Source organism: Hyaena hyaena, unplaced genomic scaffold (assembly GCF_003009895.1).
Source record: "Hyaena hyaena isolate Hyena2069 unplaced genomic scaffold, ASM300989v1 scaffold_34, whole genome shotgun sequence".
NCBI classification, from domain to species: Eukaryota; Metazoa; Chordata; class Mammalia; order Carnivora; family Hyaenidae; genus Hyaena; species Hyaena hyaena.
The window spans coordinates 1,677,597-1,701,716 of NW_024080665.1; the positions used below are offsets into that span (position 1 = coordinate 1,677,597).

At 54.5% G+C, this 24,120-nt stretch overlaps 1 protein-coding gene across 3 annotated transcripts in view; it reads right to left on the bottom strand.

The window, feature by feature from the left end:
- Window positions 1-398: 398 nt before the first annotated feature.
- Window positions 399-24,120, bottom strand: part of ARRB1 (arrestin beta 1) — a 71,871-nt gene continuing 48,149 nt past the window's right edge. For 2 of the 3 annotated variants that reach the window (XM_039228669.1, XM_039228667.1), the window contains exons 2-16: window positions 22,616-22,646; window positions 20,746-20,806; window positions 17,624-17,668; window positions 16,843-17,039; window positions 15,527-15,586; window positions 14,619-14,686; window positions 12,306-12,441; window positions 11,353-11,437; window positions 10,830-10,902; window positions 9,874-10,011; window positions 8,602-8,685; window positions 7,318-7,341; window positions 5,079-5,149; window positions 4,287-4,338; window positions 399-2,928 (exon numbers count right to left, since the gene is read on the bottom strand). In XM_039228669.1, the coding sequence (XP_039084600.1) occupies window positions 2,817-2,928; window positions 4,287-4,338; window positions 5,079-5,149; window positions 7,318-7,341; window positions 8,602-8,685; window positions 9,874-10,011; window positions 10,830-10,902; window positions 11,353-11,437; window positions 12,306-12,441; window positions 14,619-14,686; window positions 15,527-15,586; window positions 16,843-17,039; window positions 17,624-17,668; window positions 20,746-20,806; window positions 22,616-22,646 (1,237 nt within the window). In that variant the 3' untranslated portion in view covers window positions 399-2,816. The remainder of the gene's footprint in view (window positions 2,929-4,286; window positions 4,339-5,078; window positions 5,150-7,317; window positions 7,342-8,601; window positions 8,686-9,873; window positions 10,012-10,829; window positions 10,903-11,352; window positions 11,438-12,305; window positions 12,442-14,618; window positions 14,687-15,526; window positions 15,587-16,842; window positions 17,040-17,623; window positions 17,669-20,745; window positions 20,807-22,615; window positions 22,647-24,120) is intronic. The other variant, XM_039228668.1, reaches the window with a different exon arrangement.

A 24,120-nucleotide genomic window follows, 5' to 3' on the forward strand; every position in this document is an offset into this window, starting at 1 on the left:
GGTCTGGAGTCAATCAGAAGCTTTGAAAGATGATCTGGGTCTTTCTCTCAGGAAGAGGCCAAAGGAAACACTCTGGCTTGAGCGTGGCACCTGGCTGGCAGGTGGGGCTGAACTCCAGTCTGTGCACCATTCAGTTTTGCATTCTAACATGGGCTGAATCTACCTGGAAAGGGCACTGCTTCTAATTCACAGCAAGGCACTATATGAACCAGCAGCAGCCAAGGAGCCCTGAAAGCAATGGCTCCCATTACTCCCCACTATAACATTCACCTGACCATGAACTTTCTGAGGACAGGGGCTGCGACTGACCCATCTCTGTGTCTCGAGTGCCCAGCACTGAGCAGAGACTGTCAGCCAAGAGCTGTTAAGCCAAGTTCGAACGAAATCGACTCAAAGAGTAAAAGTCTAGATGAGGCTATGATACTTCCCACAGCTAGAGAAATTTCCATTAAAAACACTGGGATAAACCCCAAATGGTGAGTGTGACATTGAGGTGAAGAAGCTCAAGAAACCAGGCTGACAAATCTTTCATGTGTGCCAGTGAGGGATAGAGGAAGAGGTTTGTAGGGGAGTGATCAATTACCTCAAATCCTAAAGTGCCTCATACCAGCCTCAAAGGTTCCAGAGGAAGACGCTTGGCCTGTATTGCTAAAGCCCTTCATCAACTCTTCAGCTGTCCAATGAGGTGTGGACTGCCAGCAAGCTCTGGTAGAGAGGCTGGCAACCCCAGGGCTGGCCAGGAGAGTATGGCTGCCCCAAGCTGACTTGGTCCTGACCTGGGGCAGGGAGTCCCTAGCCTCAAATCTTCATGAGATTCAGGAGAAGGGCTGAGGTGCAGTGCTAGGTCTGTAAACTGGGTAATCTCACCATGGATGATGGTTACAGAGCCCACCTCAGGAGGGGCTGGACAGAAACGGTTTGAGACCCAACTTGCATAACAAATGTTTGTTGTCTCCTTTTTCAGGGAAGTATGGGACAGAGTAAGAGGGAGCAGGGATGGAGGAGAGCTCCCTTGCCCTGCTAAGCAATATATTTGCTTGGGTATAAGGTAAACCTCAGGGGGCCTACCATCCACAGGGAGCTGTGAGGCACCAGAGGCCCTGTCATGAGCAAATACAAGCTTGACCTTCTGTAACACTCAGGCCCTAGGGCCGAGCAGCTCGTGCTAGCTATGGCCACAGTTTGACATTAGATGACCCTCCAGAGGCCCAAGAAGGGCCCTTCTCCAGCCTGGAAAGGGGTTGGCTAGGAGTTTGCCAGGGCCCCACTGCCTCTGGGGTGCAATGAATCACCTCTGGAGGCAGACAAACAAGAGTCAATGGTCTGGCTCTGGTTCCACCCACCATACCAGAAGCTCTAAGGTTTACAAATTCTTAGAGGCCAGAGCTGGGAGGTCCCTTTGTGATTATCTGGTCAAACCCCTAGGTTTTCTAGGTGAAGAACTGAGGCCCAGAGAAGGAAAGGAACTTGCCCAAAGTCACACAGTAAGTGGGTGTCAAAGTCCAGACAAGAACAAATACCTTTTAACACTTTCTACCTCATCATCTGCCCACTCTATTGCCTAAAAATGCCCCAGGTCTCAATCACACCAACACCAGCCAATGGGTGCTGAGTATCCATGACACTGGGAACTGGTGGGGGTTCATCAACTCCCTAAGGAAATGAAGGGTTCTTTGCTACCTGACAGTCCCTTTCCTTTAGGTGAGGGCATCCTGATGGACCATGCCACCTTTTGGGAAAGAAGCCCCTCTGACTGTGGGCATGGTGGCCTCAAGCACTATCTCCCAGCCTGTGGGCCAGCCCAGCTCAGCCCGGGTGAACTGTAAGGTGAAGCAGGGGGATATGGGTGTCCCCAGCCCCGTCTGGACCTCCAGCCTTACTTCCTGAGGGATCACCGATTGTTCTTACATCCGCAAAGGAGGGAACAAAGCAGATTCTTATCTTCCTTGCCCCTGACCTCACCTCTCAGAACCACCCTTCAGGAAACCTCCCCAGGAGCTTGAGCTCATTCTACTTCTGGTTGGTGCTTTCCGAAGACCCCTCCCTTCTCTCTCTGTGCCTGTGTACGGACAGGACACACACATAAAATACAAGGTAGCTAGGATGTTACATCCTGACAGTACTGAAATAGATGGGCTAGTTCACACAGCTTGCCTTAGACTGAGTAACTGCTGGTGAGAAAGCCAGTCTGGTGGCTTTTCTCTACTCCTGGGGTCTGCAAACCCTCACCAATGGTCACTGTCAGACACAGAGGGATGGAGGGTGGGGACAGAGGGCTGGATGGGGAGAGGTGTTTGTTGGGTCTCGACTGCATGAAGCCATTGAGCATTTATCCACAGTTATGCCCCTCCCAGCCAGACGAGGGTGGCCCTCAGGATAGTCATCTTTTAGCTGCCAGAGCTGTGTTAGCCACCTGGGACTGTGGGCACCCTCTCACACGTCTTGAGCCCTCACCTTTCCAAGCCCTATGCCCCACATTCCCCGTTCTGCTCCCCATCCCAAGTCAAATTCCAAGGCCAGAGCCAGGATGGCCTTTCCGGGGGGTCGGGTGTCACCAGGAAAAGAGAGGGGCTGGAGGGGTGCCCCGCGACAGGGGTGAGAGGGGTGAAGGTGGCCCATGTGCCCCTTGTTGGCATGGTGATGTGGGGCCAGTCCTGAGGCCAGAGGTTCACCACCGTGACCTGGAAGAACACTGGGCCCCCTGGTAGTAACTAGAAGAACAAAAGAGAGGGGGAACGAGAACGGGAAGAAGACGAATAAGCATCCTAGTGCAGGAGAGCTGACCCGGAGCTGCCCGGAGGGGGGCTGGCCCCAGTCTATCTGTCGTTGAGCTGCGGAGAGCCAGTACCATCCTCTTCCTCCTCCTTGTCGTCCTTCATGCCTTTCAGTCTCTGGCGGGCAAAGTCCTCAAACACGATGTCGTCATCGCTGGTGGGAAAGACAAGGAAAATGGGATGTGCTTGCAAGGCAGGGAGAGTAGGTTTATCCAGAAGGTTGGATGGGACTCCGAGGCTGTGCCCTGGGGTTGACCGTGGGCAGAAAGGCCTGTCAGGCTGGCCCATCTAGATGCCCTCCAGTGACAGTGGGACTGGTCGTATCGGGACTCCAGCCAGTCGTGGAAATACCAGAGGGATACAAGGGTTTGACTTTCACACCTAAGGGCTGGGAAGGGACCCAGTTCTTAAGGATTTGGGGGTGGGAGGCGGATATCAAATGGGGCTGGAGGTGCAGTGTAGCTGGGCTGGGGCCAGAGGGAGAACGTATTCACACTGCGAGAGGCCAGGCCACCAGCACTTTCACAGCCTATACTGAACCCCCCAGAACAGGCCCAGGAAAGCCCACCACCCACCCAAAGAACTACCCTCGGGAAGCATTCCTGTGTCTGTACAGGATGCTGCCGGCTTGGCTTAGTGGAGGAAAAACCCATGAAAGCCCTTCTCCAGGGAGCTGTCAGCTTACACTCTACCCTGAAGGATCTTGGATGGGACGGGGTCTGGGAGTAGCAAATCTAAATAGTGGGGCAGAGGCAGGGTGGGTGGGGAAAGGGGGTGCCTGAGTGGGGTTTCCAGACTGAGGACCGCTTTTAAGAACAGTGAGTTCTGTTCTATCACATAACATGTACACCTAGGCCCACCCAAGTCCCCTGCCACACAGAACTCAGCCAGCCACATGAGGCATCCTCATGGGGTGACTTGAGACCCCACATCCCAAATATCTCCTGGGGGACAAGGAAAGGGTGGATTTGGAGCCGGAGAGAGAAAGCTGCTTGGCTCTGGAGGTGGTTCATGATGTCGGCCCAGGTCCTCCCCCTCTGGCCACTGTCCGGTGAGGCGATGGCCTTTGACCGCAGGGAAATCCGCATCGGTCCTCAGGACACAGAAGCAACAAGAGCCCCAGAACCTTCCCCACCCCACAGCCTGATTCACCGGCTGGGCGCGGGCAGGGCAGGAGAGCCCCCAGCCAGGGCCCGAGCCGAACCAGCCCTGTGAAAGCCGAGCAGGCGCTGTGGACGGACGAACGGACTGACGGATGGACGGACGTGCAAGGACGAGGGAGGAAGACAGACCCCACCAAGGCAGGAGGAAGAGGAACAGGCACGGAGGGTCCTTCAAGTCACATGCAGGCAAGCGGGTTGCTGAAGAGGCGAGCAGAGGCGGCTCTCAGCAGACGGGGTTAGATCAGCTGTTCCTCAGGGGTTAATAAGCATATATGCAAATGACCCCATCGCCCCACCACCACCACCCAAGGCCCGCCCCCCGGACTTCTGCAGGCAGGGTTTGGCTTACTTGGTGTCAAGTTCTATGAGATTGGTATCTACTGGCGCCTCGTTCTCTGGAACTAAACACAGGGTGGGCGGGCGCCCGAGCATTAGTGGCGAGTGGGCATGGGGCCAGGTGGCTACAGCTCCCCACTCCACGGCAATGGGGAGGGCTAAGGAAGAAGGGAAGTGGGGAAGAAGGGCTGCTCCTTGATCTTGAAAACACCCTCAAATCATCCTAAAGGCAGGAAGGAAGGTCCAGGAGGGTCCACGAAGGCCCAGGAGGCCCCCCTGCAGCTCCAGAAGTATAGAAAAACCTCCGGACCCTACTCCTTTGTCATGCCTCCTACATGACTTAGATTCTTAAGTACAGGACTTTCATAAAGTGTTAAGACAACCTTATTTTTTCCCTCACATTTTCACGTCTCTGAACTTGGGGTATGTTTTACAAACAATGGCATCTGATAGTTTCATTGTGAGAACATTTTTCTTTCTTTGTGGTACATACTATCAAGTTGTCTCAGTTCAAACAGTCTTCGATTTAAGGAAATATGACCAATCTGGTCATCTGACCCCTCCGCTCCCAACCTCCCTCCCCATGGACAAAGGAGTCAAGACCTCTCTGTCTCTTGGGGGAGTCAGATGCAAATAGAGGAGTGTGGGCCTCACAAAAGACCCTGGGGAGCTGAGGGAAAAGGGTGACCCAGGGCTGAAGGCTAACCCAGAGTGAGATGGGATGATGGGGAGACACAGCAGCTGGTGGAGAACGGGGTCGGCAACCTGGAAACTCCCACTCCAGTGACCCACAGATCCTGCTCACCTTCACGATGTGGGGGTTCCTCTTTGGGCTTGGGGTGCATTAGGGTGAAGGGCAGTTCCACAGCCACGTCACTGAAACAGAGACCCAGACCCGGTCAGCTTTGAGCCCAGTCTCAGACTGTAAGACTCAATGCCCTATCAGTTTGAGGACTAGGGGAGGGTTTTATGGTCAGAGGAGGTAGCTCCCAGCTAAGGCAGGGAATCTGCTCAGGCCCTAGTTCTGCTACTCAGTGAACTTTACTCTCTCTAGGAGTTGAATTAGAAGACCTTTTCTGCTGGCTCCAAAAAGAAATGGAAACCTCCCCTTTCCTGAAAAGGATCCCTGGATTCTCATGAGCTGGGATGAGGCAAAGGGCTGGGAAAAGGACAGGGCAGTGTGCATGTTGGTCCCTCGGTGGCTCCAGAGGTGTCCGGGGACCGTGCAGGCCTCAAATCACCACAGCCAGCCCAGCCTTCCTTAACACAGCCCTTCCCCCCCTACTCAGTCCCACCTCCCAACATCTCCATGAGATTCTTATGAAAGTGCTCCAGTGGTCCTAACCCGTCACATCTGGATGATGCACTGCTGAGGTCAATTAATCAAATTCAAGTTGTATTGGCCCAGGCCCCAGGACTATCTACACTGTGCAAAGAGCCTTGAAGCCCTGTAGGGATGGAGGGTCTGGGTGGTGGGCAAGAACGGGGAAAGGGGCTGCCAACACCCAGTGCTTCTGACCAGGACCTCCCTCCCCTTGGCCCTGAGGAACAGAATAGTAACAAGGGCAGACACGTGGTGCTGACTCTGCGCCAAGGACTGTTCTAGAGTAGCTCCTTTAATCTCCACAACAACCCCATTATTATGGCATATGTACAGACTAGGAAATTGAGTCACAAGGAGGAAAAATAATACTGCACAAGGCCACACAGCTATTAATGGGAAGTGACAAGATTCGGACTCCATAATTGACATCCTTACCCACCGAGTGATAACTGCTCAGAATTGAGGTGGTGATTCCTATCCGTCCTCTGCTCTCCACTCCTACAGAAGCAGCCATGTTCCTCCTCTCAGCTTGGGGTGGTGTCACCTAGGAGGCCCTGCCAACTACGAGCACCTTCAGGCACAACCTTATCTCACTGACCTTGCTGCCCAGAGCCCAGTTGGTGGGGAGGAAGGGAGAGTGGTACAGAGTAGGCAGGGACACCGGCTGTGCAACCAGAAAGGTCTGTTCCTGGCCCCAGCACTGTCCGGGGGGACGCTTTTACATCTTCAAGTCTCACTGAGCTCATCTGGAAAATGGGGATAGCAATACTTACCTTCTAGAACCACAAGAACTTCTAGGAGATGATATAGGTGAAAGGTTTGACTGAACTGTGACACTGGTACCTGCCAGCATCATTACTTCCCCTCAGTGGGAACATGGGGGACTCATAGGCTATTAAAATAATCTGGCTTTTCTTTTCTTTTTTGGTTTTTGCTTACAAAGGGGATTGCTTTTCCAGGCTCACTTGGAAGAGCGAACTATCAGAATGGAAGAATGCATTTGCCAACCTTCGTTAAAGCCAAACAGGATGTGGGTGGAAGAATCTAGGCATTAACTCCAGCGGGCCATGAGTGATCAAGGACAGAGGATGGGACTGATTCCTCCCTGCGACCTCAGCATGTAGCACAAAGCTGGGCACAAACCTGTGTTCAGAAAATCTTTGTGGAGTTGTACTGAACCGAATCGAATTACTTTCACCTCGCCAAATAGATGATTTCTTGGGATGAACAACACTGCCCTCCTTGTGACAGCAGGAGGCAAATCCACTGCAGGTGGAGCGTGTGCAGTTCTGGGAATGTGCAAGGATCCAGCTGGCTACAAAGAATCTTGTCTACAAGGGCAGATCTCCACAGGCCCTCTCCTTAGCAACGCATGGCCAGCATTTAACTCCCATTAGTGTACAAGTGTGGAGGCCACGAAACCTGCATTTCTCCAAAACGCGAGACTTTTAGGGGGCCATTCCCCAGATCAATGAAGCTGACTTTGCTGTCTGCGGAGGTTCTTATCTCTTGGGTGGAATGGAAGGTTTTTAAAGGGCAGGTTTTTAAAGGAGAAACTGCATCTCCCTAGTCTCTTTGGAGAGGGCCCTAGACCAGGCACATGCCTGAGCCTCGCAATCAAAAGTGACTGTTAAGATTCCTTCCAACCCAGTGCCCTGCACTTCGGATCTCTGGGCCCTCCAGGAAGGTGGGTTGATCAGGTTGAAGGGAGGGACTTTACCTGGATGCAAGGTCTCCCAACAGGCTGGGTGGGTCAGAGGAGGCGGGAGAAGTGGTCAGGAGAGAGTTCAGAGAGGAAGAAAACAGAAAGTACGTTCATTCACCACCTTGCTGCCCATAGGGATAGGGAAGACCCTGAGATGCGCTCCCACCCGCCGCTGCGTGGCTGTAACCTCATCCAGAGATACAGAGATGCCATTAGCCTTGCCCAGGGGACTGAAATCCAGGCCCAGCTCAGCCAAATCTCCTCACAGGAGGTCTCACTAAGCCTGAGGATCCTTCTCTGCAAAGGAGACATAAAAACTGACCCCTGTGCTGCCCGCCCTGGGGAAGCCTCTCTGGTGGTAGAAGAAATCAGTTTGGGATTCACTGAGGATTCCTCAAGGAAGAGCCTGAGGCAGACTGTGGATCCTGCAAGAGTCACAGGACACAGGATTTGGGATTTTCAGGTCTGAGATGTCCTATATATGTGGTCAGTATTATACACTGCCACCTACATAAGGCATTATTCTAGAAATAAAGGGGATTCAATGTCTAAAGCTATTAGCATTCAAATCTTTTCATAGACATTTATGAATCAGAGAAAAAAAAAATCCCTGTGACAAATTAGAAATCCTCATTCTAGGTTTCCAACAACATGCAGGCCCGTTCTGTGGGGAAAAGTTCCATCTGAGCCTCCACCAGCTTGTGCTCCGGGGCAAGAAATATGTATGGTCTAGTGCAATGAGCCCAGCACCTAGCCTATGACCTGAGATCAGGGGAGGAGATTTCAGGAAATGTTTGGAAAACTGTCTGGGCCTCTGTTTCCCCATCTGTCAAATGGGAGAGTCAGAACTTCCCTAATCCAGCTTTCGTTAGCCATTTCCTCAGCAGATCAGCATGGGCATGAGCAGGGGTGGGTGCCGTGCCCCAACATGTGATGAGGGCACAGAACCCTCTGGAGATCCCACAGCATAGATTCTGAGGAATCTTGCCCCCCACCCCCACCCCCACCCAAACAACAACCCCAGGTGCCCAGACAGGGAAAGGGAAGAGGAGGAAGGGGAGGAAGGAGAGAAACATGGAGAGGGCAGGCAAGGGATTGAAAGCCTCTGAAGTGGGAGAGGGAAAGGAGGCAAAAGAGAAGGAAAAGGAGCATGAAAGGGGAGGAGAAAAAACAGGAAGTGGATGCTTTGTGGATGCAGCTAAAACGTCAGACTAACAGGTAGAATGGGGCAGTGGGCTGTGGATGGTCGGGGACACCCCGCTCAGCACTTCGAGTCTTGGGCTGGGCTAGAGCACTTACCCGCCCCGAGATACCACCAGCTTCACTTTCACCTTGTAGGAAACAATGATGCCCAGGATCTCCCGGTTGGCTCCTTCCCTCAACCTGCAAGGTGACATAGGGAAGCAGGTTCATGGTGGCTGGCTGGGTAGATGAGACACAGTAGGGTGGCATGGGGGGGGGCGGGGGCGGGTAGCAGCTATCCGTCCCTCTCCTGGTCCACTCAGCCACCATGTGCAAACAGAGCTCCGTATATGAGAAAAGTAAGCTTTGCCCTGAGTGGGTAGGAACCTAGAGCCCTGGGTCCCACCTCTGGTTGTAAAACTCAGTCCCTGTGCACACCTGGTAAGCCTCCTTCCTCCCTAGGCCCGAGTCCCTGCAGCGTGGTGGGTCCTTTCTACCCTTAGATGGATGGATTCTGCTTCTCTCACTGCTCAGCGACTCATGGGGCACAAAGGGCTAGACAGGCGGGGAATTCAGAGGGGAGGGGGGAAGCTGGCAAGGCAGTGGGGGGAGGTAGTGGGGCAGACCCTCCAGGAGATGTCCCCTCAAGTCTGGAAGCCTTGAAGTCAGATGGGATTTGAGCCAGGGTGGAAGAAGAGGAAGAGGGGCAAAAGCTTGGAGGTGAGTGTCTAGCGTGTGCGTGCGAACAACTGTGTGACTGGAACATGGGGTATGTGTGGGGTGTCACAGGCAGGGGGGCTGCAGAGGCAGGCCAAAGCCCCACTGAAGGGCCAGACCTCAGGAGGTAGGGCAAGAGGAGTCTCCATACCCCAGGTCTACACTATAGCAGGTAGCCTCAGATCCATGATGACCATGAGGCAAGAGTGATTGTATGGCCCAGGGATCCCTGCCTTTGAGGGGCACACCTCCATGGGTCTTGCCCAGCTCACTGTCCACATCTTCCCAGACTCCCCCCCCCCTCCTGATTCATCCCCTCCTGCTGGATAAATCCAGCCTTACTCTGCCTCAGGGACACACCCCATCTGACTGTAGCTACTAGGTCAGGAGTTGCTGCCTCCCGCAGGAAGCCTCTCCGGGTTGCACCCCCTCCCCCAGGCAAGCCAGAAGAGCCCAGCACTGACTAAGGGAGCTGGGTCTAGGGGCCCATCTTACTCTCTGGTCACCCCTGGATAGGAGTGGGAGTAAGGGGACAGCTTCCCTCTGGCTTAAGCTCCTGGGGATGGGCCAGGGACGCTGGGGGAGAAAGTAGCCACACCATGTACTGGCACTGGTGGGAACAGGTGTGTGTGGACCCACTGGGGGCAGGGAGTGGGGAGGGTGGGTCCTCACAGGGTGCTGGAGGCCAGGTTCGTGTCTTCGTGCTTGAGCTTCCCATCCAAGGCGAGGCCCCGCTTCTCTCGGTTGTTGGCCAGGAAGGGGGTCAGTGTGTAGACTTTGCAGAATGTCGAACTGGGTGCCACTGTGTCACTGGGAAGAAGGCAGGCGGGTGTGGAAATACTCCCCAGAGCCAACCTGCAGCCATCACCCCCAGCCCAGCCAGAACATCTCAAAGACAACATAGTAACATTTAAAACAGGTGTTTAACTTTCAAAACTACTGATTGCTATTACGTGTAAAACACACACACACATGCATGAAAAATTACATGAAATGCACTTGCCTCCCCAAAGGAGGCAGGGCCAAGGGGAAAAAAACCCTAAACAGATGTGTCTTCTAATGGGAGCATCTACTTCCTTTTTAAATGAGAAGAGTTTCATTTGGGATCTCTCCTGTTGACTCAGCTGCTAACAGGTTTGGGACAAAATTCCATGCTGTCCTCAAACCTAGAATTTTTAAAAATAATCATTCTCTACCCTCCCACACACAACCCCTTTTACCCAATGAACTGGATTATTCCTTGATCAGACAGGAAATGCTGTGTACCTAACACCTTCCCCTCTTTGCCGTGGCTGCCAGGAAGCTCAGAGCAAAGTATCTCCTTCAATCTCGGTTTCTAGTACAGGGTAGTCATGACTACCTAAGTCTGCTTAGATTCATTAGCTCTCATTTGGTCATTCTAGTTTTAGTAAGTCTTTCCCTTGACTGGAACATGCATTTCCCTGTAGCGAAATCAAGTGGACGTTTTCTAAAAGGCTGTGTGGGGTCATCTACCATGAGAGGCAAGAAAATCTGAGGCCAAGCCCTCTGCCAGGCGGAAAAGAGCCATCCGCACCTGTAACCAGAACCAGGGCTTCTCACTTCCCACCCAGTCCCACACATCCAAGGCTGGGCTTGTGTTCACTTACTCAGCCTCTTCCATGGCCACCGGGCACTTGTACTGGGCTGTGTTGAAAAGGCAGATGTCCGCATATTGACGCACTGGGGAGGAAGAGGGAAACAAGGTGGTGTGAGCCAGCGGTGCAGCTCCCAGGCAGGCTGGGCTCCCTCGAATTGAGGATGTCTGGTCCCGGTAATGGCCAGAGTGCACTGGGGGATTCTGCAAGAGGCCACCCCCATCTTCCACCTAAAAGGTAGTCCCCACACACCCACTCCCTTCCACTGCCACAAATCTCCCTCAAGGACAGCTTTGCCCAGAACCTAGGGAACCTGAATAGGTGGCTTAAACAGTAAACTCATTACCTGGCCAATGAACAGCTTGTATCACTAGCCTCAAAAGCCTTACCCTTTGGCTTAGAGCAGGCCCTGGGCTTCCCTACAGGCAGTAGTTATCTGTACGGCTGCTAACAAGGGGAGAAGCTTCAGCTCCCCCAACCCTTGGGTTGATTCCCTCTTGCCTGCCCCCCTGGGCTGGCCCTCTGCCCAGGGTACCCGAGATCTTGATCTTCTTCACTGTCTTGTTGGTGTTGTTGGTGACGTGAACATTAACGCTGATGGGTTCTCCATGGTAATAGATCTGGGAGGGGTAAGAAGGGGGAAGGGTTGGACAAGAGAGTATTAAAGCTCTAGAGAGGGGGAGAGAGAAGAGACCCCACACACATCTCCTGGGGTTCCCCAGACTTTGGCCACTCTGACATTGGCCTCAAGTTCATCAGCCGCTTCCCACTGATGCTACGTCACTGGGCATCTTCAGTTCTTTTGCGGGATTTTGAAAGATGATTGAATTAGAAGGTGATATTCCTGGGCTCCAGTCCTGACGTGGTCACCAGAAATAATGGGAGTGATGAAACCATGATAATGAAGGATGAGAGCGGCGTGACCTTGGACCCGTCTGTCTAAGCCTCAGCTTCCCCTTCTATTCAATGGAGGGGTTGGACTAAGTGATGTATCAAGTCCCTGCTCACTCTGGATGCCAGGAATTTCAGACACAGGAGGGTCTAAAAGAAGCAAGAGAAAGGTGGGGAAGAGCTGACCTGCTCACTGAGGGAACCGGCTCTGAGTCCTCATTGAAGGACCTCATCTCAAATCTTGTCCCCAACACCTGCCTTCAGCTGTCCCCAGAGATGAGGAAGCAGGGCCCATACCTCAAAAGGAGGAAGGCGTGTGGGGAGATGGCCAGGAGCCCAGGTCCCTTCGTGAGGTACCCTAACTTCTAAAGTCAATCGCACCCTTCAGACTCATACCCCACTCTGTCACTTCTTTAGGCCCCCAGAGCCTTCCCCAAATTCCCCAAGGGAGGTCTCAGATTCCCTGAACCCTGTGGCCTCAGGACTGGAGGTGGAAGCTCCTACCTAAGGAGCCTGAGAGGCCATCAGAGAGTTGGGATCTGAGGTCCCAGCCCCAGGAGAACAGCCCTCACCCCCCGTCAAGCCTAAACCTCCTACCTCCTTATCCAGGGAGGCCTCTAGATGCAGGGGCTTGTCCGACATGAGGAACTGCCTGGTGGTCTCAGCTGTGGGCTGGGGGCCAGGCCTCTCCGGGGCATACTGAACCTTCCTGATAACCAGGCGCACGGAATTCCTAATGAAGATGGACAGAGCAAAAGAACAGCCAGAGTCACCTGCCTCCATTCCGTTCCCTTGGGATCTTCCCTTTCCTGCTCAAGAGACTGCAATGGCTCCCCATGGCCTTAGAATCCAGTCCAAACCACAAGGGTTAACATAGGGGCCTTGTCACCACCTGGCCCCACTCAATGCTCCCCCACTGTGGCCGCAGCCACCCCTACTTCCTCACTATCATCCTTGATGGTCTATCTAGTCTTTTCTCTGCAGCTTCACTTGCACTGCCCCCACCTGCAACACCCTCTTCCCACTTCTGCTCTCATTTGCTCCCTTCTTCAAGGCCCAGCTAAATCCCTCTTCTTCTAAGAAGCCTTCCTAGATCGGCTCACTTGATTTTCTCATGGTCTGAACTCCCACACAATCAAAGTTGGACTATCCCATTGCAGCATTTGATGTGGGTCTGTGTCTTAGCAGCCAGCAGGATAGCAAGAAAAAGACTGTGTTTTCACTTCCTGCATCCCTTATGTCACTTCATAGCATAAGCTCTTTAAGGACAACATTTTGTATCTAAATTGTTCAGTGCTGTGTTCTCACCACCTATGACAGTGCCTGCCATCTAACAAGTGCCCACCAAATATCTATTACATCAAAATACACAAAGGGGCTCCATGAAGAAATGGGGTCTCAGAGAGGTGATGGGGTTCCGTCAGAGGGTATGGATTCAGTCAGGGGGGTGCTGGCCAGCAAAGAGGATAGAGACTCAGTGGGTTGATGGAGGCTCAGAGATGAGATTGGGCTCAATGAAGGTGACAGGGGCTCAGGGGAGAAATGAGGGAGGACACAAGAGTTGGGAGGGGATGGGACCCGGGGAGGTAGGGTCTGTGGCATGCTGGGTTTGCCAGCACCCGCACTTCTCAACTCTACTCCCTGGAACTGGATAGCCAGGGTTAAGGTCTAAGCTCTCCCTTTATGAGCTATATGACCTTGAGTAAATTAACCTCTGGGTCTCAGCTTCCTCATTTGTAAAATGGTAACAATAGTGACACATACCTCACAGGGTTGCTGTGAGGATTAACTTAGTTCATACGTGTTTATCACTCTGAATAGTGTCTGGCCCTTAATAGGCCCTTGATAAATGATAGTTGCTGTATCATTAGTAATAGTAGCAGTAGTATGGACTTAAAATATCCCATTGGTAGTGGGGTGAAGGTGGTGGCCTTCAGTGTTGTTCTTTTTCCTTGGTCTTGTGAGGCCTCTCCAAAAACCCACAACCCCCTTTCCTTCCCCTGGTCTCAGATCTTAAGAAGAAAAAGAAGCCAGAAGCCAGGGGAAGGGTCCCAGCTCCCCAAACTCAGGAGTTTCCCAAGCTGAAGATGGAGATGCCTGCAATACACACTTCAGCCACCAGATGGCAAACTCAGCCCAGGTTCTAGGAAGTTGCAGCGCCCTCCCTCAACCAGCCTCCGTTAGGAATTGGGCCTGGAGAGGCAGAGTACATTCGAGTTGGGAGCTGAGACCAGCCTCACCAGGAGGACCTGCTTTGAGAAGCAGCAGGCATGAGAGCAGGGCTGGGCAGTCCATCTCAGAAGTCAGGGCTAGCTATTTCCGGCTGCCAGCCTAGACTGTCTGCCCAGGGCTGTGCCTGGCTGGGAGAGCACTACCTTCTCTAACCCTCCCCGTCACTTTCCCCAGGGGTGGCTTAACTGACTGCACTTCCCTCCCTCACGTAGAAGCCTCCACTGACCCCACATCCCACCCCAAGCACCAGCTACTCCTGATGGCCTCCCAGGAAGAGAACCGGGGAGTGGGGGGTCTAAGATGGCTGGGAAAAATCTTGTTCGCTGTTAAAAGCAACCTTAATTTTGTGTTTCTTTCCAAAACAAAATAAAAAGACATGCAGTCTGGTGGGGCAGAACTAGAGGCAGGGAGGGAGATGGAGGAGGCAGGTACAGTGGTATAAAGGAAAAAATGCAGAGGCTTGAGCCAGGGCAACGGAGCCACCTCCCCCAGGAAACCCTCCATGACTTGCCAGCCTTCCAGAGTGCCCTTGTCAGAGTTCCTGAGGCTGGAACGTGTGGCCCCTCCTCTCACACTTCCAGGTATTTTTACTTATCTCTTCTTCAGACTTTGCAGGTCCTGTCTCCCTCCCTCTGCCAACAGGCAGCCCACACCCCGCGGAAGCTGTGCCCTTCTCACCGCTTGTGGATCTTCTCCTCCAGGTTCTCAGCACAGAAGGCTTTGACTTCATAGTCCACACCACAGGCCTGAGGGGAAGGGGCTGCTGACCACAGGGCCTTGGAGAGGGCAGGGTCCCGACAGCACAGCCATCCCGCCCTCTCATGTTACAAACGAGGACGCTAGATGGGAACACCGGACTCTCACAGCCCCACCTCAGCCTGACTCAGCGGCCCTGTGCCCAGCCCCAGTGCTGCGCCGCCTCCCTCTGTGGCTGCCTCCCCACTCTGACCTTCCCACAGAGCTCTCCCAGCTCCCCCCACACTGGACATCCCACACTGCCCTAACTGGACTCCACTCTCCAGACACCTGCCTGGTCTGGGCGGCTGTCCTCAGCAAGGCAGCCACCCGGAGATAACGGCGGGTGCCTCAGCCACCCTGTTTGGGGAGCACGTGCTGTGTGCAGAGCCCACAGCACCTCAGTGTCTTGTTCCCCGCTCTCAACCACACGAGGACATACATCCTATTGTCTCCATTTTGCAGATGAGGGAACTGGGGCTCGGAGATCTGGGGCCTGGGACATCTGGGGTGGTGTCACTTCTCTCTGAGCCCCAGTTTCCCCATTTGTGAAACCACAATGAATGCACCCCCATGTGAGGCTGTGAGGCCAGGTGGTAGTCCGGAGAATAGTTTGGCTCTGCTACAGCCAGCAAGCCCAGGAGACTGCACGTCACTGAATGTGGGGGTGAGGATGACACTGTATCGGCCACCCTGTACAAAGAGACTGCTTATCTGAGGTGGGACTGAAGTGGCCTAGATGCAAGGAGGCTTCTACACAGAGGGTTCCAGTACCTCCCAGAGAGAGAGCCAGGGCCCCGGGGACACAAACGTCCTACACCCAGAGAAATGCTCCGAGAGAGGGGACCCACCTTCCCTGTGTCTTCAGGCCCCGGCTGCAATGTCACGGAGCATGGGAGGTTCGGAGGGATCTGTTAAGAGGACAGACAGAATAGGTCTCCCGTCACAGTCACCACTGACCTCCCCGGTGCCCACCCATCACCCCCACACACATTCATCAGACCAGGGGCCCCTAGCAGCAGGCCACGTCTCTTCCATCAGACTAGGGGCTCCAGAAGACAGACCATGTCTCCCCCATCAGACCATGGCAAGGATGCCCCACATCGGGCTGAGCCCCCTCCAGTAAAGCTAAGGATTTCAGTGTCTTTCTTCACCTAAAGGGTTTCGCCTGGACTGTGATAGAATAATACCCTCTCCCAAAGATGTCCATCCACATCCTAATCCCCAAAACCTGTGACGTGCTTCCTCACATGACAAAACGGATTTTACAGGTATGGTTAAGTTAAAGATCTATAGATGGGAGAGTAGCTGGGATTATGCAGGTGTGTCCAATATAATCACAAGGGACCTTGGAGGGGAAGCAGGAAGCAGGAGAGTCAGTATCAGAGTGTTGGGCTGTGGGAAAGACTGCCCGGCACCTGGTGGCTTTGAAGATGGCGGGGCAGGCTGTGAGCCCAGGAGCATGGGTGGTCTGCAGAAGCTGGAAGATGCAAGGCCTAGAGCCCCCCGGAAAGAACACAGCCCTGCTGACATCCTGATGTCAGCCCAGGGAGACCCGTTTTTGACGTCCAGCCTCCCAAACTCTAAGATGATAAACTTGTGTTGTAATTTCGTGTTTAATTCCCACCAGGTTGGCGGTGGTTGGTTCCACAGGCACAGGAAACCAAAGTGTCTATGGTGGAGAGGATGACTGTATCCTCGCTCCTGCCCTAACCTCCTAGCAAGCCAGAGGAGTTCACTGAATCACAGAATCAGAGTCTGAGAAACAGGAGACTTGAAAACCCAGCATCTGGGAGTCTTTCCCTTCGGAAAAGTGGCAGAGCAGGGAAATCACTACGCGCCATCCCTCGTTTGTGAGCTGGGCTGAAGCCCGGCATGTGGGCAGCTGGTCTGAGGGAGGAGACAGTCTTGTAATAACTCAGGGGTGAAAAAGGGCTCCTTCTTTCTCTACGGTCTCTCCCCACCCTACTCTCCCCTGACATGGGAGGGTCCAAGGAGTAGCCCAGAGGTAAGGTGCCGCCCCTGGCGGTGGCCAGAGAAGAGACACTTACCAGGTAGTGTAAGTGACAGTGCCCCAGGTCCCAGTGTACACCGAGAAACTGAGTGCCATGGAGCTGCTGCCCCAGCTGCCCCCACGTGCCTGCCCAGGGGGCTGGCGGTCCCTAACCTCAAAGGTGAAAGGGTAGGCGTGCTCGCCCAGCTTCTTGATGAGGCGCTCCTGCAGCCGCGTCAGGGGCTTCTTGTCCTCAGGGGCCGGCGGGAAGGACTGCACGTTGGCCACAAACAGGTCCTTGCGGAAGGTCAGGCCCAGGACATCCAGGTCCTCCCGGCCATAGCGGAAGGCGCAGGTCAGTGTCACATAGACTGTGGGAGCAGGGTCACTGAGGACAAGCCCAGGCGGGCAGCAAACAAGCCTCCCCAGAGCACCAGCTGAGCCCTGGGATTGGCCCAACTGGAGCTTCTAGGTCTGTCTTCTCCGGTGGGGAGGGCTGTGCTGCCCTTGAGAGGGGGATACTGGGTACCTGGGCCATTCAGGCCTGGCCCCTAGGAGGGGGAGACAAGTGCTGGGTGGTATCTGGAAGGCCTGAGGTCTTGTCACAGCCCAACACCCACCCAGTGGGACAATCCCTTCACCTCCCTGGGATTCCGTTTTCTCTTCTGTATGAGATCCTAACTCCTGCCCTGTTGGGCAGCCCCAGCCTTGCAGCAGTCATGATATACCGACGTGAGTGTGCTCAGGACACTGCAAAGGATCTCCCCAAATGGGCACGAGTGGGCCGCTCCAGGCCGGAGGAGGCCAGAGCACCTGCTCTGATGTTCATTGGAGCTGCAAAGGGAAGAGCCAGTGGGGCTGGGCAGGGAAAGGCCGTGAAAGTCCTGCCTGGGACTCAAGTTGGTGGGGAATAGGAGGCCCCTTGACAGGCTGGAGGTGGGGACCCCCACCTCACCTCTCCTCTCCTTGAGATACTCAGGATCCACCAGGACCACACCATCTGGAAGAAGGACAGAGAGTAAGCAGACCCTCCCAGCTTGACCTCTTGAATTCCTGAGCCCCAAACACCAAGCCAAACCCAAATGTAACCATCTGTCTGTTGAAAGGCATCACGAGAGAAATGGGGAGGCCAGCGCCCTCTGCCCCCAGGTCACCTGGTGACCTGGGGCACGTTACCTCTCCATTTCTTCTCTCTTAAGAAGAATGATGATATGGGTTTGAAACCCCTGCGATCACGTATCCTTTAGAATTTAGAGGTTCTGAATTGTGAAAAGGCCCTGTGGTACACCTCCCAAATAGTCTGTGACACCCTCCTCAGGACCTGGGGCCCCAAGACAAACCCATTAACACCTCAGCAGGGAAACATGAATATTTTCGCAAGAGGCTAAAGTGTAAAGAGCTCCCTATGGGTTCAGGTCAGGTTTTGCCTCTGAGTGAATCCTACATCAAACTTATGAGCAAGTTTAGATTTCCAGAGTTTCTTGGACTTGGGATTTGCAGATCGGGACTTGTGATCCTGAAGAGCCAGCCTCACAGGGCTCCTGTGAGGACTAAGTGAGTGACTATGTTTAAAGGGTTGGTTGGTGTGGGGCTCATGTGATACCACGGAGAATGTCCCATGGCCTGGCCCTGGGACAGTAAAGTCCAGCTGGACACAAAGGACATTTTCTCTGCACAGAACCCCAGGAGGCCAGAAACTCCGACTTAGGGGTCACCTCCTTGTCTGGCAGCCCCGGTCACCTCTGGCCAAACTTTACCCAGCCATACTCAGACCCACCGAACAAGAAAATTCTTTCTCCCCAGCTCTAACCCACTGCCAGCCTCCCGTGATGACGCTGCCCCACAGCAATCTCTCTAGGAATCTCAGAGGCCACATCTGGAAATGAGTCCTGGAGGGCTCTTGTTCCTGTCCCGGTCCTGGGCAGGTCCAAGGGATACCTGGCCAGGGGACACCCACCCGTCCCAGAACCTGCTGGGCATCTCCCCTCCTTCTAGTATGGGTATTTCCTCTGTGCCTGAGCACTGGGGCCCCATAAGAAATCAGGGGAGAGGGCACTCCCCCAACCAGGGGTGTCAGGCAAGGAAGGCTTCTTGGGGGAGGGAAGTGGAAGCTAGGTCTTAAAGGGCAAGTAAGCGTCACCAGTTAGATGACCAAGGGGCAGCACAGGGCAGTGGGAAGAGCCCGGCCCTGAGGCTTGGGAAAGTAGACCCTGGGGGCGGCTGAGGAAGCAGGGCCAGGCCTGGCCTGCAGTGTGCCGTCTGCAAGGCGAGGGGCTTGGACTTGCCCCAAAGAGGGGAAATGGGGGATAGGTAAGCATTGGGAATTCATAATCAGCTCAATGCCGTGATGGAAAAGGTGTTTCACTCTTGTGGGTCATCTGATCCACTGTGGACAGTGTTCCAGAGCTCTCTGGCATCCCCAGGCCCCAGCACAGGGCCTGGCTGGAAGCAGGTGCTGTGAACACGGACTGCACAGCTCTAGGGTGCCTGTGGATGCTGGGGAGGCTGGTGGTCTCCTGCCTCTGCCTTGCCCCGGGCTTCTGTGCCACCAGCAGGGCTGCCCTTAATAGGCTGGTGGGTGTGGAAAGTGTGCCTTGGAGCAGGCCATAGGCAAACACTGGGGGGCCTGCTCACCACCTCCAAGAGGCCAGCTCAAGGGGGAAGTGCAAATGGCAGAGGGTACACTGAGCTTTGGAGGACACCAGCGTCCCCAGACAGCACAGGGAAGGAAAGGTGGGGTCGTCCAGCTATAGGCCAGGAAGGGAGGGCCTAAATGGGAGCTGGCCTCTCCCCAGCCCACAGCCCTGCACACACACACCCTCAGCAGAGGGGCCCCGGGGACCCCCAGTCCCTCTGCCCCCGCTGTCACAAAGGGCTTCCAGTCAGCCCAGTCCTGCCAGCCGTGCTCTCTCTGCTCCTCGCTTGGCTCTGGAACCATCCACTCAGTTCTGCCCTTGGGCCCCACGACAGGTCCCAGGGGTGCGACAACAGAGGCCACGTTCTCTGTGAATTTTCCCCACGCATGCATCCAGTTTCTCCGCCTGGACTTGACCTCACGCAGTTTCCGATGTCCGTCCTCCCAATCTGTCACCTCCTTTGGCCTCACTTTGGTTTGTTCATATCCCTCTGAAATCATTTAACCCCTCTGGGCCTTGCTGTCCCCATATGTAAAATAGGGATAATTCTGGACCCACATCCCTCCAGCAGCTGTGGGGAGAGGCAGTGGGGTCAGGCTTTTCTAACGAGAGCTATGGTTCTTAGAATCCTAACTAGGGGTGACTGTGACCCCCCCCCCCAGGGGGATACCGGGCAATGTCCAAAACCATTTTTGATTGTCCTGCTGGGATGGGGTTACTCCCAGCATCTAACAGGCAGAGGCCAGGGATACTGCTAACCATCACCCTACAACACACAAGACAGCCTCGCCCACAGAGGGTTATCCAGTCCGAAATGTCAACAGCGCTGAGGCTGAGAAACAACTGGAGTAAGACTTTGAAAGGTGCTTTCCGCCACACCCCAGCCTCTGGCCAGACCTGTGTGTGGGTGAGTACAGACCCAGGTTCATAATCCCTGAGGTCTTCCTCCCCCTCCCCCCTTTGCCATCAGGAGGCAGCAAAACAAAGGTTCTGTGGAGCACTGCCTGGGTTTGAATCCAGGCTCCTCAACCCACTAGCTCTGTGACCTGGAGCAAGTCACTTAACCTCTCTGGGCCTCATTCTCTTTATCTGCAAAGCAGGGATAATTATGGAGCTACCGCAGTGTCTGGTGTGCAATAAGCCTCACACTGAGTGGTGGCTGCTATCGTTATCTGCCTCACTGTCATCATCATCAGGCCACCCTCCCGGCTCCCTCCCTCAATCCGTCCACACTTTCCCCTCACGTGTCCTCACTGAAGGGAAAGGGGCTGCTCAGTAAATGTGGTAAATTTTTGCCAAATGACAGGAAACCTCATACGCCCTGTTCTTGACACCAGCTCCCTCTGGAGATTCCTGGATGGCTTTAACAAACCTTCTCTAGAAGGGGCCAGGTCAGCCCAGTCTTCCCCCACCCTCCTCCCTGGCCTCCGCAGGGACTCACCGACAGGGTCCACGAGGTCGATGTGGTCCACAAAGTCCCGTTTTCCCAGATAGACAGTGAGCTGGGGAAGACAGGCACAGGGGGTGTTAGCAGCCATGGACCTGGGGGACACATCCCTGAAAAGCCACTGGCCCTTGCTCTGGAGGAGACCCTGGGAGCTGCCTGTGAAACCCCTAAACCCATCCATCCCTAATACATATTAAAGTCCTAACTGGATTTGAACCCGAGCTCCAGCCCTAATACTAACAAACCCCTGTATGATTTTGAAAGTACCTGTTTATCCTAAACCCCTATGAAGAAGTTATCAGTGTTCCCATTTTATAGACGAGACCACTGAGGCCTGGGATCTTCACACCAAGCACCACTGAGGGTAGAGAAGCAGCAGCAAAGACGTCTGGGCACATCTCCGAGACATCAAGGGCAATGCACAGCAGGGCCAAAGGGCTAAGGACGGAAATGCTCTAAACGCTGAGCTCTGTGCCCCGCTGCTCCTCACCCCTGTGCAGTCTGGCAGCGGTCCACTCATACTAGGGCTGGTTTTCTGAGGCAGTGGGGACCCAGAAGCCAGTGTCCTGCTCGGTGGCCAGCCTGCAGGGAAGAACCTCCCAGGGCTGGAATCCAGAGTGTCATCCAAGACACTTCTTGCTCCAGCACAACCCCTGCATCCAGTTGAGCCCCCCTCCCTCCATCACAGCTCTCAATGCACCCCTCCTCCTCCCCACCGCCACTGTAGCCTGAACAGCACACCGGACATACCAACCCCTTCTGCAGCCTCGGAAGCTCCAGGCCTTTCTCCCCTCCTTAGGCCAGACTAATCATCCTAAAATGCAAATCTGACGATGCTACTCCTCCCTGAAAACCCTCTAATGGTTCCCTGGGCCCAGAGGTAAGATGACAAATGGGTTTCATTCCAAATGCCAACTCTGATAGATGGGTGCTGCCCAGGGCTCTTGGTGGAGAGGCATCTAAAGCAGGATCCTGGCTCAGCAGGAAAGGGTGAACAGTGACTGGCGATGTCTGTTGTGGGCACAGAGGGGAGACCTGGGAGCACAACGAGGTGCTATCTGCCAGCCCAGGAGTCCAGGCTCCTACGCCCTATACCTGCCCTGCCTCAGCTCCCACTCCCTGTGCCTCCCTCCTGGTGCTCAGATTCAACTGCTGCTCATTCCCCCCCACCCCCTGTGAGTTATGCTCATGCCTACAATACCTGTTTTCACTCTCTTTCCTGGGAGTGCATCCCTTTTAGAGAAGCCATCCCAGACTGCCCAGGCTGGATCCCGTAGCCCCTGGGCACCGCTTTATCTCACACCTGCCATTTCATACTGAAATGACCTGTTTCTGTGCCTGCCACCCCCATCTGACCGTGAGTGGCATGGGGTGTGCCTCGTTTGTCTTGGAGCACCCTACCCCAGTCCCTGCCGGCGTGGCCTGCACCCGACAAGGGATGATGTCAGTAATATGCACTTGCGGAACTGAAGGGAAAGCAGAATGGAGCCTGGGGCCCGTGGAAAAAAAGAAAGCAGAACAGACCCTGGGCACTGCCCTGGATAACTAGGTGATGCCAGGGTTCGGTAAAGAGGGTCCGGGGAACCTCTCCCACCAGGGGATCAGTGCCCCCGAGGCCCTTGACACTTAGTCTAATTATCATATTCACAGTTAAGTCCCAATAGGCTGTATCTCAAACCAGAGTAGGGGTTCCCTGAAGTCCGGGGGAGTTGGACTGCCCCCCTCAGACAGAAAGTTTCTCGAAAGGCCCCTCCCCCTGTGGTAGGTGGGCCCCTAAGGACAGATGAGGGCGTGCAGAAGTGTCCAAGACAGGACAAACGTTTGGGGCCAGGCAGGAGGTGGGGCGCGGTTGTTACAGACTCACCTTTCCATTCGGGCTGGCCTTCTTGAACACCCTGTGGACAGAAAGAGAGAGAAAGTCAGGACTGGCACATCCCACCAGGGTAAGGCTCCTGCAGGCCATCCCTTGGCAGGCCAGAGGGCAAGGGCCTAGAGTGCTTTCCAGGCACCGCGCAAGCCTTGAGAGCCAGAACGATGTCTGGCATAATCGGATCTCACCCCCTCCAACGCCAGCCCACCCAAACCTCCCTTACTGCCATCACAGCTCCTGTGGGATCTGGCCATGGCCCTTAGGCCTCATTTTCACACAGCAGGCTGAGGGAGTCTCTAAAGAGATGTGGGACCATACCATTCATTTGCTCAAAGTCCTCCCAGCTCAGGCAAAGAAAAGCCTGCGTGTGTGTGGTCTGCCCTGCCTCCTATGCCCTTGGGCTTCACCTTCCACTCTCCCTCACCCCTCCAATCACATTTCCTCTTTGCTATTCTTCCAACATACTAGGGTGGGTCCTGCCTCCAGGCCTTTGCTCTCGCAGTCCCCTCCCCCTGAGATGCTCCCCACAACAGATCTACTTGCCAGCCCCACGCCGTTCTGTGATGGGGCTCCGCTGTGGCCTCACCTCTTACCCCCTCTCCTCCCCTGGCTCTATTTTCTTTCCCACAGCACTCCTGGCTTGCTAACCTACTACACAAGCAACTTGCTAATTTATGCCTGTCTGCTCTGCTGACATGTCAGCTCCACGAGGCAGAGAGCTTGGTCCTTCTCCACAGATACATCCTGAGCACGTAGAACGGCTTCCCTGGTAGGTGTTTAATAAATCTGTGTTAATGCATGGCAGGTAGCAAGCACTCAACAAATAGTAGAGTGAGTGAATGAATGAATTAGTGAAGGAATCAAATGAAAAACTGAGGCCCAGGAAAGACAGGAGATGTGTCCATGGCCACACAGCAGAGCACTGGAAGTGCAGTCCCCCAACCCTTGCAAAGTGCTTGCTGGGCCTTCTAGGGCACACTGTGGTCCCCACCAGTGCCCCCCTCATCCTCTCTCCCCTTGAGACCCCCTCACCTAGCTCCCATCGTCTGGCCCCAGAATTGCTCAGAACACTGTTGGGAGGAAAGGAGAAAAATGAAAAAGGCAGAGAGAGCCTCAGAGACCAGAGAAGGTGTTGGAGGAGGGAACGGGGAGGGAGGGGAGGGGAGGGGGGAGGGGGGGAGAGGGATGCTGTCCTGCAGGCATGAAAATAACAGATGGAATGAGAGAGGAAAAAAAAAAACAGAGAAACTCACAAACACGAGGCCCAGAGGGTCCACACAACCCACATGGGTCCCCGGGAACAGGGGGTGCAGCAGGCATCTAGGGCAAGGCGGGGTGAGGCCCGCAGTGCCCCTGTGGTAGTTGCTCCTCCCAGGGGGGTGGCCCTGTGCTACCTCCACAGCACCCCCTCCAACTTCTGGGGCCCAAGGGACCACGGATAGGTCTGAGCCTGGCTTGCAAGAAGGGCCTGGTGCATCTTTCCCCCACCTCCCCTGGTT